At 48.9% G+C, this 16,436-nt stretch overlaps 1 protein-coding gene across 1 annotated transcript; it reads right to left on the bottom strand.

Annotated features, from left to right (window-relative positions):
• Nucleotides 1-7,427: 7,427 nt before the first annotated feature.
• LOC130131306 (growth/differentiation factor 8-like) lies at nt 7,428-13,048 on the bottom strand. Its single transcript, XM_056300950.1, has 3 exons — nt 12,599-13,048; nt 11,545-11,915; nt 7,428-8,096 (listed from the first exon to the last, which is right to left on the bottom strand). Exons 1-3 carry the CDS (start codon nt 12,930-12,932, stop codon nt 7,716-7,718), a joined length of 1,086 nt encoding a protein of 361 aa, XP_056156925.1. The 5' UTR covers nt 12,933-13,048; the 3' UTR covers nt 7,428-7,715.
• Between the last annotated feature and the right edge of the window lie 3,388 nt (nt 13,049-16,436).

Here is a 16,436-nt window from a genome sequence, read left to right as displayed (position 1 = left end):
GAAAGCGAAACTTATTCCTGGTTTCCCCAGAAAACCGTGACTTTACCAGATAACGCGCCAGTCTCGGCTCCTCTTAGAATAAAGACTACAATTAGGCCGTATTTAGTTTCATATACGGACAGAGGGAATGTGGGCTACCCAAGCTTAGGCCAAACAATATGCAAGACATTGTGGACATTATTGATCAGCGTCTTCATACCAACTCAGCGAAAATCGCAAATGCACGAATACCAGGATTTAATATCGCAGTTATTGCTGCGGCCAGTTACCAAGAGTGAGATATATTTAATGGTACCTCTGATAAATTAACATATTGATCAGAGCTAAAAAGTAATCGCTGTCACTTCTTAACGTTCTCTAAATTTTAGAAAACAATGTGACAAGGTCCACTTAAAACAAATCATGTTTTGCATACACTGAATAATGCAGTTGAATGATTACGTAAGCGGTAACAGACCTGTTATAAAACACAGGTATTAGTAAAAGTTCCATAAACCCTACAGAGAGTAAATCTGTGGGCCCAAATACATTTTTTAATATAAAATGACATTATGTTTAGGACAATTAACTCCCCTCACACATGCAGAGTAGTCATCTAAATATTGTAGACATACACTATTGTAGCGAATTCGGGGGACACAACGCAACCACAGGAACTGCCGCGGCCGGGAAGCGAACCCGTGTCGCCCGCACCGCAGGAGGCATCGCTAACCGCTCGACTAAAGGGTCAGGCCCGCGAGCCGACGGCCAGCGTGTCTACTTATCCATGCACGTTACACTACCACCCTCCTTCGGGAAGCGCGTCCCCGTGCTTCCCGACAGCCGTGCTGTCTCAAACCCAGAACGGTGTGGAGAAGCCCATCGCCTTCGCCTCCCGTACCCTCAACCTGACCGAGCAGCGGTACTCCGTGGGTGAGCGTGAGGCGTTAGCCTGTATCTGGGCTTGTGAAAGGTGGCACCTCTACCTCTATGGCCACTCCTTCACCCTCAGGACAGATCACCAGGCCCTGACAGCGCTGCTGTCCACATCTGGGACAGGCCACAAACCCTGGAGGCTGCACCGCTGGTCTGACCGCCTCCGCCAGTACAACTTCAGCCTGCAGTTCACCCCAGGCAGAGACAATGTTGTCGCCGACCTGCTCTCTCGCTCTGTCTCCACCCCAGCTCCACAGACGGACACTGACTGTGTGGAAAAGGACATTGTCCAAATGCTACACACACCCCTCCAGGCCACTGTCTCTCTGCAGGAGCTGAGGGCAGCCTCCGAACAGGACCCTGTCCTCTCCCAGCTCCGCACCTACATCCAGAACGGCTGGCCTCACAAGGTCCCAGAGGAGCTGGCTGCGTTCTCCCGAGTCAGACAGGAGCTCTCCTGCTGGTACGACACCTGCGTGGCACGAGGGTTTTGCACAGTGGTCCCAGCTGCTCTCCGTGCACGTGTTTTGAATACGGCGCATGAAGGCCACCTGGGCATTGTGAAACTGAAACAGCGCTGCCGAGACCTGGTGTGGTGGCCGGGGATAGACAGAGGTATTGAGGCTCTGGTGAAGGACTGTTCTGCCTGCCTTGTGAGTGGCAAGACCGGCCACCAGGCTCCCCCACCCCTGCAACCTCTCGCCTGGCCCTCTCAGCCCTGGGAACACCTGCAGTTGGACATCTGTGGGGAGATCCATGGAGTTCCCCACCACCAACGCTTCATGGTGGTCGCCTACGATCTACACTCAAAATGGCCTGAACTCACCACTTCCAGCACTGTGACCTCACAGATCATCATCGACTTCCTGGACTCTCTTTTCTCTCGCTGGGGCCTCCCAAAGGCCATCACCACTGACAACGGCCCTCAGCTGGTCTCTGCTGAGTTCACTGCTTATCTCGAAAGCAAGGGCATCCGTCATATACGCACTGCGTACTACCACCCCCAGGCCAATGGCGGCGTTGAACGTTTTCACCAGTCACTGAAGAACGGCCTCAGAGCACACATGGCCCAAGGGTGCTCTTTCACGCAGGCCATCCGTCACACTCTGCTGCACTATCGGGCCACACAGCACTCGACCACAGGCGTCTCCCCAGCCTCTCTCATGCTGGGCCGGGAACTGTGCACGCCCCTTGACAGGCTCCGCCCCTCCACACCTCAGGCACCTCCCTCTGGGGTCAGAGCCTCAGTCACTTGTCAGCAGACGCGGATGAAGCAACGGTTTGACCAGTCAAAACGAACCAGGGTGCCAGACATCAATGTGTCAGACTGGGTCAGGGTCCGCAGGCCCCACAGGGACAATAAAATGGCTTCATACTGGTCCTCTCCTCTCCAAGTCACCCGTCAGCTGGGCCCAGCCACTTACCTCCTCAGCGATGGCACTCGGTGGCACTCCAGTCGTCTACGGAAGGTGTCAGCTCCGCCACACACAGCTGGTGACACAACCTTAGCCATTCCCTCAGCATGGCGAGACGCCCCGGGGCTTCATGCAGCTCCTACACGGGCCCCAGACATTTCTGGGCCTCAGCTTCCCCTGCCTTCTCCCTCCCCACCTCGGCCTGCCCAGCCTCAGGCCGCCCCGCGTCCTGTTCGCACACATTTACGCCCTGGCCACCTAGAGGACTTTGTGTCAACCTTTCATGTTTGAAATCTTGCCGGGAGAGCGGGGGGGGGGGGATGTTATGTCTGCACACATCGACAGTGCCGCATTTGATTTGGCGCTGTTCTATTGTGCTGGGATCGATTGGTGGTGCCCGCGAGCTCTGGGTCGTTTGATCGGGTCTGCCTGTGATGCTGCGTCAGTCTAAATAAACAACGCAACGCAGAGGTTGTGTCGAGCGACGGCGCTGTGTCCTGACGTGGTTTCTAAACACAATACTATCCTCTTTAGTAATCCATCCCAAGTGACTTCTAGCACAAAAAGTAGACACATTTATGTAACTCTGCCCAGAAATCCCGATAGCATTAGCTGCCCCGTCCCCTTCGTGTTTAGTGTGCCTTGCTCTATCTAGACAGCAATACGAGATAACACTCCATAATTTATATTTTACCTTCATTCACTTTTCCATTTAGTCATGTCGTAAATTTCCCTCTTTTAGTTTTCCATTCTCCACCTACCTCTGGTCGTCAATCAGAGCTTTCATCTGGACTCACCTTAGTCTCAGTCCATTTCTATGGAAACCACACCTGGTCCTGTTGTTCCTTATCATCAGTGCGCATGCACAGACTTACACTGTACGTGGACACAAACAGCAGCTAACGTGTTCTTCCCTTTCCTACAAAATGAATAAGAGGGGACTGTAAAGTCAAATACGATGCTTCTGACAGTGTGATGTAGCTGTGACCACTGCTGGGCGTGAGTCCGGGGTGCAGTGTTGTGTAACTGTTGGCTGTTGGGAGTCGTAGGGACAACAGGAAACAACTGACTAGATGAAGAAACCGCAGATGATGAATCCGTCGAGAAGTCAACGGACATGTGATGTCACGGGGCAGTAAATGCGACGGCAGAACAGGATCTGCAGGATATAGTAAATAAATATATATAATGCACAGCTATCCTTACATTGGACGTGCTGTACTCAGAAATCTCACTGAAGTACCAAATGCCTGCTGCATCCCGAGAAGAGAAGAGGTGGGAGCAGGTCCCTGATTGGCTGTGGATGCTCGTCAACACAGAGGGAGGTGGGGGGGGGGGTTAGAGATCTGCTACTGCTCCTGATGGCTAAGCTGATGACTGGCTGATGACTACTTTGACGGATTCAGTGGCAAGTGAAAAAAATCGTGCTCATGCAACCCATATGGGGCGCAATACTAACGGCTGCCGAGACACAGTGGCGCAGAGCTGGGAGGTTTGGTGGAGCCAGGGTTGAATGAAATGTTAAGTTTCACAAACTGCAGGGGTTTCGATTTCACGTGCCATGCCAGTGATCCAAATACTCCCCTTCCTGGAACGTGATACTATTGTGTCGTGCATGGACAGAGGTTTGATTCTGGTTCTGCCTTGCCCAGGAGGCACGCACTTGAATCAAAACAAGCGCATCTGTCAACTCTCACCCCCCCCCCCCCGACAGATCTCCCCATCTCTGGCGGTTTCAAGAACAACGCCAATCAGATAGGAATAGCAAACTGTAACCCTAACCCTAACCCTAACCCTAACCCAGAGCTTCAGCCACCCGTGCCTCTGCTCCGAATCCCCTGGAACCAACTGAGTCCCCCCACAGCTCTTTGCAAGACACTTCCCTTTTTTTAGGTATGTTTCTTTTGCTTCTTCTTCTCTTTTTTTTTTGCAGACACTTCCTGATTTACTAGCCAAAGGCAGTGACGTCACTTCCTGTTGATGTAGCTATGCTAAAGCTACAGTCACCTCTAGATTCCGTATAATCATCCAACATTTTACCAAATTATCTGCTCAGAGATTATATAACAGTACGTATAATAAGGTACTAACTGTTTTCTTTTTTTACCGTTGTTTTATTAAAACAAGTGAAAAACTTGGGGCAAAGATTATTTCAGTTTGTGACGGAACATTTTCTTGTTTCCATTTTTAGCAAATTCATTGGATTTTAATATATTCACGCTACGTTCGATGCAGACGTCAATTCGTGTCCTTCAAAGCACAGTGCAGTGTTTCATATGTGGACATTTGAATGAGACTTTTGGACCCCATTTGCCAACCCCTGTCCTTCAGATATGCTGGGAAGGTCATGACTGGGTGACACATTTCACAACTACGTTTAAACAACATACTTGGTCTTGAAAAGACATCACGCTAACAGGCATGTGGTGAATTGTTGACAAATCTGTTCCCTCTCAAATCTGACCGGGTCCTTTATGTGGGTTGTTGAAAATCTAAATCTCCTCTATGTGCACAGATACATAATGGTTTCCACCCTTCTCATTGTAACAGGTTGTTTTCTTGCCCGGTGCGGGATTCGATACGAGGTGTACTGCACCACAAGGCGACGTCACTAACCGCTCGGCTAAAGGGTCAGACCCGTTAGCTAGGGGCTAACGTGTCTTATTAGTAGTTTACATTATTACTTATTCTTGACATTTAAAAAATATATTCTCTACACAACTGATAAAGCCCAGAGGACATGGACAAGAAGACAGTGGCGGGGGAAAAGGTGGGCCGGGGGGGGGGCCGAGAAACAATAAAATTAAATTATGCCAAGATTTTCTTTACAACTACAAAGACCAGCAGAATTCAGCTCAGCGGGAAGAGAAATATCCATCTGTGACTTGTTTTAAAAGAAAGACGGCCCAAAACCACTGTACGTTTCCCCATGGAGTCGAAGTGCAGATGGATCCAAACTCCCGTGGGCCTATTTGAGCATCAAATTCACGAATCCTCTAATCTCAAAGCCAGACGTTATTTTATTTCAATCTTACCGGAAATAGCAAATGCTTGAGACCGAGGACGAGGCCAGATCTCATGTTGAGGAGGCCATTTTTGGCAGATTTCATTTTTATTTCTGGGGACGTGAATCTGACTCCACTCGAGCAGCTTGGATCCAAAGGCTCGTGTGACTGGGGCACTTCCTGTCCCGACAGAAGCGCGAGGAAGATTTGGCTCGAATAAAACCTAGTGCGCCATCTGCTGTCGACTTGAAGCGCATCTCGTGCACTTCCGCTGACGTTCATACAACAGACGACCTGTAGAACCTACGCAATGCTGGACTTCCTGCCAAAATCGGCTCTGTGCATAACCAGTCACGGATGTATTAGGGGAACTAAGACGTCCATACTACTATAATACACCCACGACTGTAGTCCACTGACTTCCGGTATCTACTGCAGCAGTTATACCAGTTTCCTGTTGATCGGTGTGTGCTTTTGACAATGGCACATTTTTCGCATTGTCTGCAAGACTCAACATGGATAAATGACAAACTTTCACCTGCACCTTCCGGCAAACGGGTGAAAAGTTTCAAGTTGTACACGTCAAGTTACGTCCACAACTCCTCATAATTGTGCGGGTGAAGGTTTGCCGACAATTCTGCGCATGTCGTTGACATTTATCCATGTTAAAACTTGCAGACATGGCGAAAAATATGCCGTCGTCAATAGCGCGCGCCGACAAACAGGAAACTGGTATGACCGCTGCAGTAGAAACCGGAAGTCAGTGGACTACCATTAGTCGATTGCTGGTAGGTTGGTTGGTTATAAATTGGTAGTAATTTCCTTCCCGGGTTACGAGCCTATTTTCTTTTCATTCATTTAACGTGCGATCGTTTCTTTGTTGTTTTTGTTTAAGGTCACAGTCATTGCCACATATACCACGAGACGCGTTGTCCCTCGAGCGCGGTGTCTAAACTGTGAACGGTTGGTCTTTCTGATGAATTTGGGAGATTTTGTTTTTTACCAAAGCAGAGCAAAACAAGGCTGGTATTCACGCCATCCCTCCTCCAAGAGATGAGCGGGAGTCTGCCAAGTAAACCACAGCGCCGTGGACATCTGCTCCCCGATCTGAATGGGGAGCTCACTCCCCCTCCCCCTCCCTCCCCTCGCGCCCACGGTTTGTGCTCCGCAAAAAAAGAAAAGGAAAGTTTTTCTTCTTTTTCTTCTCCGCCCGTCGCTGCAACGGGCCTGAAAACAGGATCACAGCGAGGAGCCGGAGAACGGGCAGGGAGAGAGAGAGAGGAGCCGCTGGCCCACTCGGAGTCACTCGGTTCATGTTTTTCATAACTTGGGCTCACATGCAAGGCCGTCCTGCAGCGCCGCAGGCCTCGGGATCAGGATGTTCTGACGAAGGGTCACCTCGGGACACCTCCTCTTCCTCGCTGCGCTGCAAGAGGAGCTCGGTGTGGACTCCTCGGTAACGGCTGTTTCATGGTGGCGCACTTATTATACAGTCGTGTGTTACAGTAAAAACTACCTATTTACATGCCTTCAGGCCCACCTATCCATCTATCAATTCATCCACTCGATCTATCTATCTATCTATCTATCTATCTATCTATCTATCTATCTATCTATCTATCTATTCATCCAGTGCATCTATCTATCTATTCATCCAGTGTATCTATCTATCTATCTATCTATCTATTCATCCAGTGTATCTATCTATCTATCTATCTATCTATCTATCTATCTATCTATCTATCTATCTATCTATCTATCCATCCATCCATCCATCCATCCATCCATCCATCCATCCAGTGTATCTATCTATCTATCTATCTATCTATCTATCTATCTATCTATCTATCTATCTGCCTGTCTGTCTGTCTTTGCGCCTGCCTACCTAGCCGTCTATCTTTCCACATGATCTATCTAGCCTACTCTATTTGTCTGTCCACCCGTCCAACCGTTTACAGTATCTGTCTTTCTGCCTGCCTAACCTCCTATGTACTCATCCATCTATCCATGCTATCAACTTGATGTCTGTCTGTCTGTCTGTCTGTCTGTCTGTCTGTCTGTCTGTCTGTCTGTCTGTCTGTCTGTCTGTCTGTCTGTCTGTGACTCCACCCACCCATCCATTTACTGTGTGTCTTTGTCTTTGGCCTATCTGCCCACCTACCTAGCTATCCACCTGTCTACATATCCACGTGATCTAATCACTTTGCCTGTCTATCAGTCTATCATCCATCCACTGACCGTATCTCTGTGTTTCTGCCTGCCCCACTCATCTACCTACCCATCCATCTATCTACCCATCCATCTATCTACCTATCCATGTGATCTATCTACTCTGTCTGTCTGTCTGTCTGTCTGTCTGTCTATCCATCCAGTGTCTCTCTCAGGAGCAGCCGCAGTGGTCCACCACCATAGAGGGAATTTTTCCATAGATGATTTGCTCCTTGCGGTTGAAGTAAAGCATGTTGATGGGGGACATCTTTGTGGGGGTGCAGCAGGGCCCCGCCGTCCCCCGGGGGTTGGCCTTGTTCACCAGGTGTGTGTGGGGATATTTCTGAAGGTGCATGTATTCACACTCCCCGGAGCAGTAGTTGGCCCGGTAGCGTTTGGGGGCGATGATCCAGTCCCAGCCGAACTCTTCAAAGTCCACGGTGAGCGGGTACCGGCAGCAGCGCCTCTCTGCCGACTCCTCGTCACAGTTCAGGCCCGAGTCTCTCCTGGACCTCTTGGGACTGTCCAAGATCTTTACCTCGATGAACGGTTGCTGCAGGAGACATGACAAGACAGGGAGTGGTGAAACTGGAGGAAGGGGTGGAGGTCACAAGTTGGGTCTTTGGATAAGATGTGGGTGTTTACAGGCTGGGAGTGTGTGGCTGTGTGAGTACGAGTGTATTTGTAAGTGTGTGATGATGTTTTTCTGAAGACACCTGCTGCCGAGATGGGTAAAGATAAAAAAGAGGGGGAAGCAAAGAAACTAGATAGACTGTGCAGTATGATCCCTGTATTGTCCCTATGTTGGTACCACTCCTCCAATAAAGACAAAACCGGAAAAACGTCATTTAATAATTTACAGTTCAGTCCGTTACCACATCCATCACTATTGTCACCACCATCATCACCATGTGTGTAGATATTGTCCAAACTGAAGTAACCAACCGCAGCTGGACAGCTCAGTAGGTAAAACCGCCGGCGCTCCCACCAGAAATCGAGGGGTCAAATCCTGAGTCCACTTAAACCGGCACGAGACCATTTTGTCTTTCACGACGGTCATCGTGTCAGATTGGGCATCACAGTGCCGTACCCTGTCTTGGCCGGGAGACTGGCAGCACTACAAGTACGACCCCGACCAATCACCGTATTGTGGCGAACCCACTCTATCGGGAAGCGCATCCGATGGAGGGGACCGCCACAGTCGGGACGCGAACCTGGGTCTCCCGCACCGCAAGCGGCATCGCTAACCGCTCGACTAAAGGGTCCGACCCCTAGCCAAGGGCTAACGAGTCTACTTATCCATGCACGTTACAGTACGCTGCCTTTCACGATCTTGCGCGAGTTCATAGGTCGTCGGGGAGGAGGGTCAAGAAATCGTCAATGATGAGTTTCCCGGGTGTCGTGGCGGTCTATTCCGTTGCCTACCAACACGGGGATCGTAGGGTCGAATCCCCGTGTTGCCTCCGGCTTGGTCGGGCGTCCCTATAGACACAATTAGCTGTGTCTGCGGGTGGGAAGCCGGATGTGGGTATATGTCCTGGTCGCGGCACTAGTGCCTCCTCTGGTCGGAGGTGAAACTCCTCCTCTGGTGAAACTCCTCACCCTCGAGTGAAGCGGCTGGTGACTCCACATGTATGGGAGGAGGCATGTGGTAGTCTGCAGCCCTCCCCGGATCGGCAGAGGGGGTGGAGCAGCGACCGGGACGGCTCGGAAGGGTGGGGTAATTGGACAATCGGGGAGAAAGGGGGGGGGCATTTTCAATCATGGCTGCAGAAACGCTATGTGTGATGCTGGCAGTCTTGTGTTGCAAAACGAAAAAGAAAATAGAAATGATGGTGGACGGCGATGCAGCTCGTGCTACTGGGGAATAACAACCTAGCATAGTTTAACCAGTCTACATGTGTTTTGTGGACTTGGAGAAGGCTTACGACCATGTACCCCGGGGCACTCTGGGTGGGGTACTGTGGGAGTATGGGGTACCGGGGCAGTTGCTACAAGCCATCCGGTCCTTGTATAACCAAAGTGAGAGCTGTGTCCGCATTCTTTGCACAAAGTCAAACACGTCTTCGGTGGGTGTCGGGCTCCGCCAAGGTTGTCCCTTGTCTCCGATTCTGTTTATCATATTCATAGACAGGATTTCAAGGCGCAGCCAAGGTGAGGAGTGTGTCCGTTTTGGGAACCTCAGAATTGCATCTCTGCTCTTCGCAGATGATGTGGTTTTGTTGGCTTTGTCAGAACACGACCTCCGGCACGCACTGGGGCGGTTTGCAGCTGAGTGTGAAATGGTTGAGATGAGAGTCAGCACCTCCAAGTCTGAGGCCATGGTTCTCTACCCGAAAATGGTGGATTGCTCCCTCCGGGTTGGGGATGAGTTGTTGCCTCAAGTGAAGGAGTTCAAGTATCTCGGGGGTTTTGTTCATGAGTGAGGGCAGGATGGAGCGGGAGATTGACAGGTTGGATTGGTGCAGCATCAGCAGTAATGCGGACGTTGTACCGGACCGTTGTGGTGAAGAGGGAGCTGAGCCGGAAAACAAAGCTCTCAACTTACAAGTCAATCTTCCTTCCAACCTCACCTACGGTCATGAGCTTTGGGTAGTGACCGAAAGGGTGAGATCGTGGATACAAGCAGCTGAAATGAGTTTCCTCCATAGGGTGTCTGGGCTCAGCCTTAGAGATAGGGTGAGGAGCTCAGATATCCGTAGGGAGCTCGGAGTAGAGCCGCTGCTCCTTCGCATCGAAAGGAGCCAGTTGAGATGGTTCGGGCATCTGATTAGGATGCCTCCTGGGCGCCTTCCTTTGGAGGTTTACCGGGCACGGCCAACTGGGAGGAGACCCCGGGGTAGACCCTGAACTCGCTGGAGGGACTACATGTCCAATCTGGCCTGGGAACGCCTTGGGATCCCCCAGGAGGAGCTGGAGGGCGTTGCTGGGGAGCGGGACGCCTGGAGTGCCCTACTTAGCTTGCTGCCACCGCGACCCGAGCCCGGAGAAGCGGCTGAAGAGGAAATGGGATGAGATGAGATGAGTTTAACCAGCTTCTCACTGGGTTGCCGAAGTGCCTGCGCTATTTCTCGCCAACATTTAGCCTATATTTTTTGACTCTGTCATGCTCCTCCCTCGAGGAAACGTCAGAAAGACAGGGGTATTGTTGCCACTGCTCAACGAACCTGTTGTCGATGTCGTTGTTCCACGTGACAGCAGCAGCATCGCTTTCTCCCAGCCATGTTTACATGTTTGTGCCAGAGAGCACTGTGTCATCCTATTGGTCAACGTCAAGGAACACGTCATAGGAGACGTCATACTAGGCTGGAAACTGCAGAAAATCCAGAAGTTCTAGACTTTTCGTCGGTGCGCTGTTCTCCTATTGTTATGACACACCACACGGGGTAAAGACGCCCGTTCGTCGTTCCCGATGTTCCTAATCGGGCCCGACGCTGGAAATTTATCGGCGGCGACAAAATCGTGACAAAATGTTACACAAGTCAACAATGTCGCTTATGATAAAAGCATATGCTAAATGAAATTGTAATTGTAAATTGTACATCCATTGTACATATTAAAAATAGAAAATGACCAAAAAATATATAAAAAAGAAAGTAGCAGCAGCAGAGATTGTAGTAGAGATTGTACATGGTAAATAAAGATTTCTTTAATTTATTCATGTTTTCCTACCAAGAAAATATTAAAACTCCATTTTGGCCGCAGAGGTCAGGTGTTTCCTTTCTTTGTTAAGTGGGCCAGCCACGGAGAAGACTACGTTCGACATTTTATACTGTAACGTGCATGGATTAGTAGACCCGCTGGCTGGCGGGTCTAACCCTTTAGTCTTGCGGTTAGCGATGCCTCCCGCGGTGCGGGCGATACGGGTTCGCGTCCCGGCCGCGGCAGTTCCCGTGGTTGCGTTGTCCCCCGAATTCGCTACAATACACTAAACTGGCATTGCGCGGGTTAAAAGTAGACTATTTGATCACCAGAACCATCATACACCGTGTCAAACCTACCAGGCCTTCCGATCCGGGCTCGGCTGACGTCACAGCCAGGTCTTCTCCTCTTGAGTCAAAGGCGTTGATCTCAATCCCGTAGTTGGTGTCGGGCTGACGGAGCCAAGCCTGGAGCAGAGACTTGATATCTACACTCTGCCAGGAGCTGGCACCGGCGTCTATGTAGATCTTGAGGGAGCGGATCCTGATGCGGGAGTTGTTCCCGTCTTTGCTGGGCTTCAGACGGGAAATCTGCAGGAAGACCGTGGAGACCATGTCGGCGGGCCGGAGGTGAACCCACAGCTGAGCGCTGATGATGTTCTTCGGCTGGATTTTGGGACTGAGGTTGAACAAACAGCATGATGACAAGTCATCCTGGGCGACGGGATCGGCTGCAAGAAATGGACAATGATAAAGAAAAAAAACAGTCACCATTTTAGCAAGTGTCCCGGCAGCGACCAACAGGACCTGGCTTGTACGTATTGATGGCTCTTTGCATGTACACACATTCTGGCTAAATTATTTGTTCGTCAAATTAACTTTTTACATCCATCTTCACCCGCGTCATCAAGGAAGCTCATTTCGCCTCAGTGTTTTTCTAACTCAACTTCATCGAGGCTTAGACAAAGTCAAGCCAAGTAAATCCAGATTAATTTGTACAACCGCAAACCACTATTTGTCCCAGAGGACTTGACAGTCGCGTCACATGCGACTTGACAAAAACGTTGCGTAACTCAAATTCTGGAAATAAGGGCGTCCAACACAACGCGTCGTTTCTCTTCCACTCGCCCTCAAAAGTACATCCAAGTCAGCCAACTTGATTTGCCAAACCCATTTAAAATGGAGGGGACTAGATGATTTGTTGCCCAAGTAAACGGAATTTCTCCAGGTATTCGTTTACGCAAATGTGTCACTGCTTTGGCATCTTCACGAGTTTAGCTCGTAGACTCCCGATGTAGAGGTTTTTACGCACGGCGCAGCCAAATATTACGCACGGACTGGACCATATCCCATACGGACGACGTTTGATTTACTCCGACTGGCAAGTTTTAACCTAACATCCGTCTTTACTCACGCTTGGTGGCCATGGTTATGATGGTCTCGGTCGTGGCGTGGTCCTCGTCCTCAACCCGGGGGTCGTACTGGTCCAACAGCTGCGTCAGGGGAGGCGCCTTGGGCAGCAGCTGCCTGATCATGTCGCGGCTGATGTTTGGAGCCTGCTCCAAGCGGAGTATGCTGAGGATTTGGGATTTGATGTTTTCCAGCCTCATCAGCCTGCTCTGCTCCCTGAACTCGCAGGCTGAACACTGCTCCCCTCCCTCCGTCATCAGCTTGTCCCGCTGCGTCTCGTTCGTCTCCGCCGAGAGCGCGAGAGGAAGGAGCACGGCCAGGTGGAGCAGGAGGAGCATCCCGGAGCGGACGGAGTCCAGAACTGAAGCCACTTGACGGATTAAAGCGCAACTGGTCCGTCCTGCAGCGAACGTCCCCTCTGCCCTCCCTTCGCTCCCATGGCGTCGAGATGTTATGATTGGCTGCAGTGATGCCTCGTTTCCCCCCTTTCCATCTTTAAAGGGGTAGAGATGAGCGATTTGTCTCAGGAATTCATCTTTGACTGACATATCCCAAGACTGTAGGAAAGACTGACAGAGTATTCACCTTCCTCTATATATCTGTCACCTAATGGGAGCGAACTCTATAATATAGTAACGTATAAGAAGTGATTTTCCCGTTTACCCCCACCTCTACTGATGGTGGCCTGTTTCTGTCTCGTCTCATGGGACCGGGTTCATTATGTAACTTGGTATTCATGCGCTGGCCCTCGTTGTACTCCTATCAAGTACTTTTCAGAATAACAGCTTGGTTTGATTCCACAGTCTGGATCAGCTCTGATGAGCTGGCATCGTTTAGAGTCATATATACGACAAATGGCAATATCCAATCAGAGTGCTTGACACCTATGTCCTATCAGACTTGAACCTAGGTTTTTGGCACTTGTGTTGTCGCCTCCTGACCGGATCCTTGCTTGTGTTGTGTTAACTGTCAGAAGCGTGTCATGCTAAACGAAATTGTAACATTGTAAATTATTTTACAGGCTGCCTCGTTTCTACTTTAGAGATATGGCAGTACTTAACAGGGGCGCCGGAATGGGGAGGGGAGGGGGGGCAGGGGCCATTGCCCAAGGGATGGGTAACCGTCCCGTCAGAGAGCACAAGCCACCAGCCTGGCTTGAGGACTATGAGACCTCATAGAAAAAAACATGTTCTTACTGTGAAGGAAAAATATCGTGATTATCTGGTAAAATGTGTAATGAAAAAATACTGAGATTATTTGGTTAAATGTGAGCACTATTAGATAATTGCGATTGCCATCCGGAAACTCCTGGTGCGGGATTCGATACGGAGTGTACTGCACCACAAGGCGACGTCACTAACCGCTCGGCTAAAGGGTCAGAGCCGTTAGCTAGGGGCTAACGTGTCTTATTAGTAGTTTACATAAATATTACATATATACAATATATCCATCCGTCCATTAGCTGACCCGCTTATCCTGTTCTCAGGGTCGCGGGGATGCTGGATATATGCAATATATATATTGTAATATATATTACATATATATGTGATATATATATATATATATATGTTTATATTATATACAATATAAACAGGAGAGAGTGAGAGAATAAAGCAGGTTACTGAGTCTGTTATTTTTGCTTCGCTCATGTCTGGCGCACAAAATATGACGTATTTCACGTCATATTTTGACGTATTAACACGTCATATTTCGACGTGTGACGTATGACGCTTGATGGTGTTTCCCATCCTGGTTGGCTGCATCATTTCAAGAAACGTACGGAACGTACGGAACATGGGGGCTTCAGAAAACCTCCCGTTGTCTGAGGGCAACGCCGTGCAGCAGAGAGTTAAACAGGGAAAGTAAAACAGACGCCTTAAGGAGATGGCGGCGGCACAACCTTCCTCACGGTGAGAACGATTACCGGAGCTTCGCCGGGACCAACAGCCTGCGCTCTCACAACTTCTCTGGTGAATATAAGCGTCGCCACTGGAGGGCAGTGTTGTGCCCCTATTGAAATTTGGCTCAGACAGGAACGGGCACAACAACTACTCGTTGTGCCTCTTATACCGATCTGTCAATGTAAACCTACTTCCTGTTTTGATTTTCCTATTAATCACCTCATCATTAGCTCAGCAGACTTGACATGTAGATGTCATTTGGCCTACAATGTAGCAAATGTACTACTAATACTACTGCTATTACTACTCGTACTAGTACCACTGCTGCTGCTAGTACTAGTATTACCACTACTAATACTAGTACTGCTACTATTACTACTACTAGTACTATTAATACTAGTGCTATTCTACTACTAATACTAGTACAACTACTGCTAATACTACTACTAGTACTATTAATACTAGTGCTATTTCTACTACTAATATTAGTACTACTACTAGTACTATTAATACTAGTGCTATTTCTACTACTAATACTAGTACTACTACTACTAGTACTATTAATACTAGTGCTATTTCTACTACTAATACTAGTACTACTAGTACTATTAATACTAGTGCTATTTCTACTACTAATACTAGTACTACTACTAGTACTATTAATAATAGTGCTATTTCTACTACTAATACTAGTACAACTACTGCTAATACTACTACTAGTACTATTAATACTAGTGCTATTTCTACTACTAATATTAGTACTACTACTAGTACTATTAATACTAGTGCTATTTCTACTAATACTAGTACTACTACTAGTACTATTAATAATAGTGCTATTTCTACTACTAATACTAGTACTACTACTATTACTACTACTAGTACTATTAATACTAGTGCTATTTCTGCTACTAATATTAGTAGTACTACTGCTACTACTGCAGTACTACTACTACTACTAGTACTACTATACTTCACAACTCAGCTTACAAGTACTACGACATAAAACCTCCTCCTTTAGTTTAAACCCAACCTTGCAAAACGGTTTCACACGCCCCGAAAATCACACACAAGACACAGAACAGAATAAAACCAAATCACATAATTTACGCAAGAGACAAATAAACCTAAGTGTCGTCATGGAAACTAAACTGAACTGAAACCACCCTTCACAAAATCCAATCCGAGCTAAAACGCAAATTGAAGTCGACCAGAAATGACGTTGACGAGCCTCTCTGGGTTAATGACGTAGCCCGCGCGCTGGACAGGCGCTCCTCCTCCTCCGCCGGTCAGCTGTCAGTGGCGGCGGGCGGCCTGTAGGGGCGCTGTGGGACGGACAGGTGTCGGACAGGCAGCGCTGCGAACGCGGAGAGCCGGAGCTGAACGACCGTGTGACAGGCAGGAGGCATTTTAAGGTAACCTCCTTTTAAATCTGGTATTGTTGGTGGTCGGGGCGAGGTCTGGTCTAACTCGGCGTGACGACTTTTATTCGACAGAAACCCGTTTGGGGAGGGAGGGGGGTAAGTTACGAAAATGTCTTGTGAAATTATTTATGGCGCACAGTTAAATCAAACTCCGGGAGTTTTGGTCAGGAGCAAAGGAGCACGTGGATCCAGTTAGAAACCGACACGCAACTTTTTCTTAAAACTCTTTCATTAAGTTTCAAATTAGTTGTCTGATGATTTCCCCCCCCACGTGTGGGCAATCAGGAGGTGTTCCATTCAACCAGTCGTAACAGTTTGTTTCACTGATTAGCCCCTCCCCCCCCCCCCGTTAGCGGCTGGTCAGAGGGGAAACCTCTCGTGCACCCCGTGATTGACTGACAGAATTAGAGGGGTCTTCTTAGACGTAAACTCAATTCAAAGTGTTTTGGGCTACACCCGCAACAAACTGTCCGGTTGGAGAAGACGACGCCCTCTCCTGTCTGCTTGCAGGGATGTA

Source organism: Lampris incognitus, chromosome 21 (genome assembly GCF_029633865.1).
Source record: "Lampris incognitus isolate fLamInc1 chromosome 21, fLamInc1.hap2, whole genome shotgun sequence".
Lineage (NCBI taxonomy): Eukaryota > Metazoa > Chordata > Actinopteri > Lampriformes > Lampridae > Lampris > Lampris incognitus.
This window is presented reverse-complemented; position numbering and strand designations above follow the sequence as displayed.

Bases quoted from the DNA above. Each gene is read 5' to 3' on its own strand.
- LOC130131306 (XM_056300950.1), bottom strand. From the start codon at position 12,932: ATGCTCCTCCTGCTCCACCTGGCCGTGCTCCTTCCTCTCGCGCTCTCG. The intron at 11,916-12,598 runs GTGAGTAAAGAC...CATTTCTTGCAG, and splicing joins CATAACCATGGCCACCAAGC to CCGATCCCGTCGCCCAGGAT. The intron at 8,097-11,544 runs GTAGGTTTGACA...TGTCTCCTGCAG, and splicing joins AGCCCGGATCGGAAGGCCTG to CAACCGTTCATCGAGGTAAA.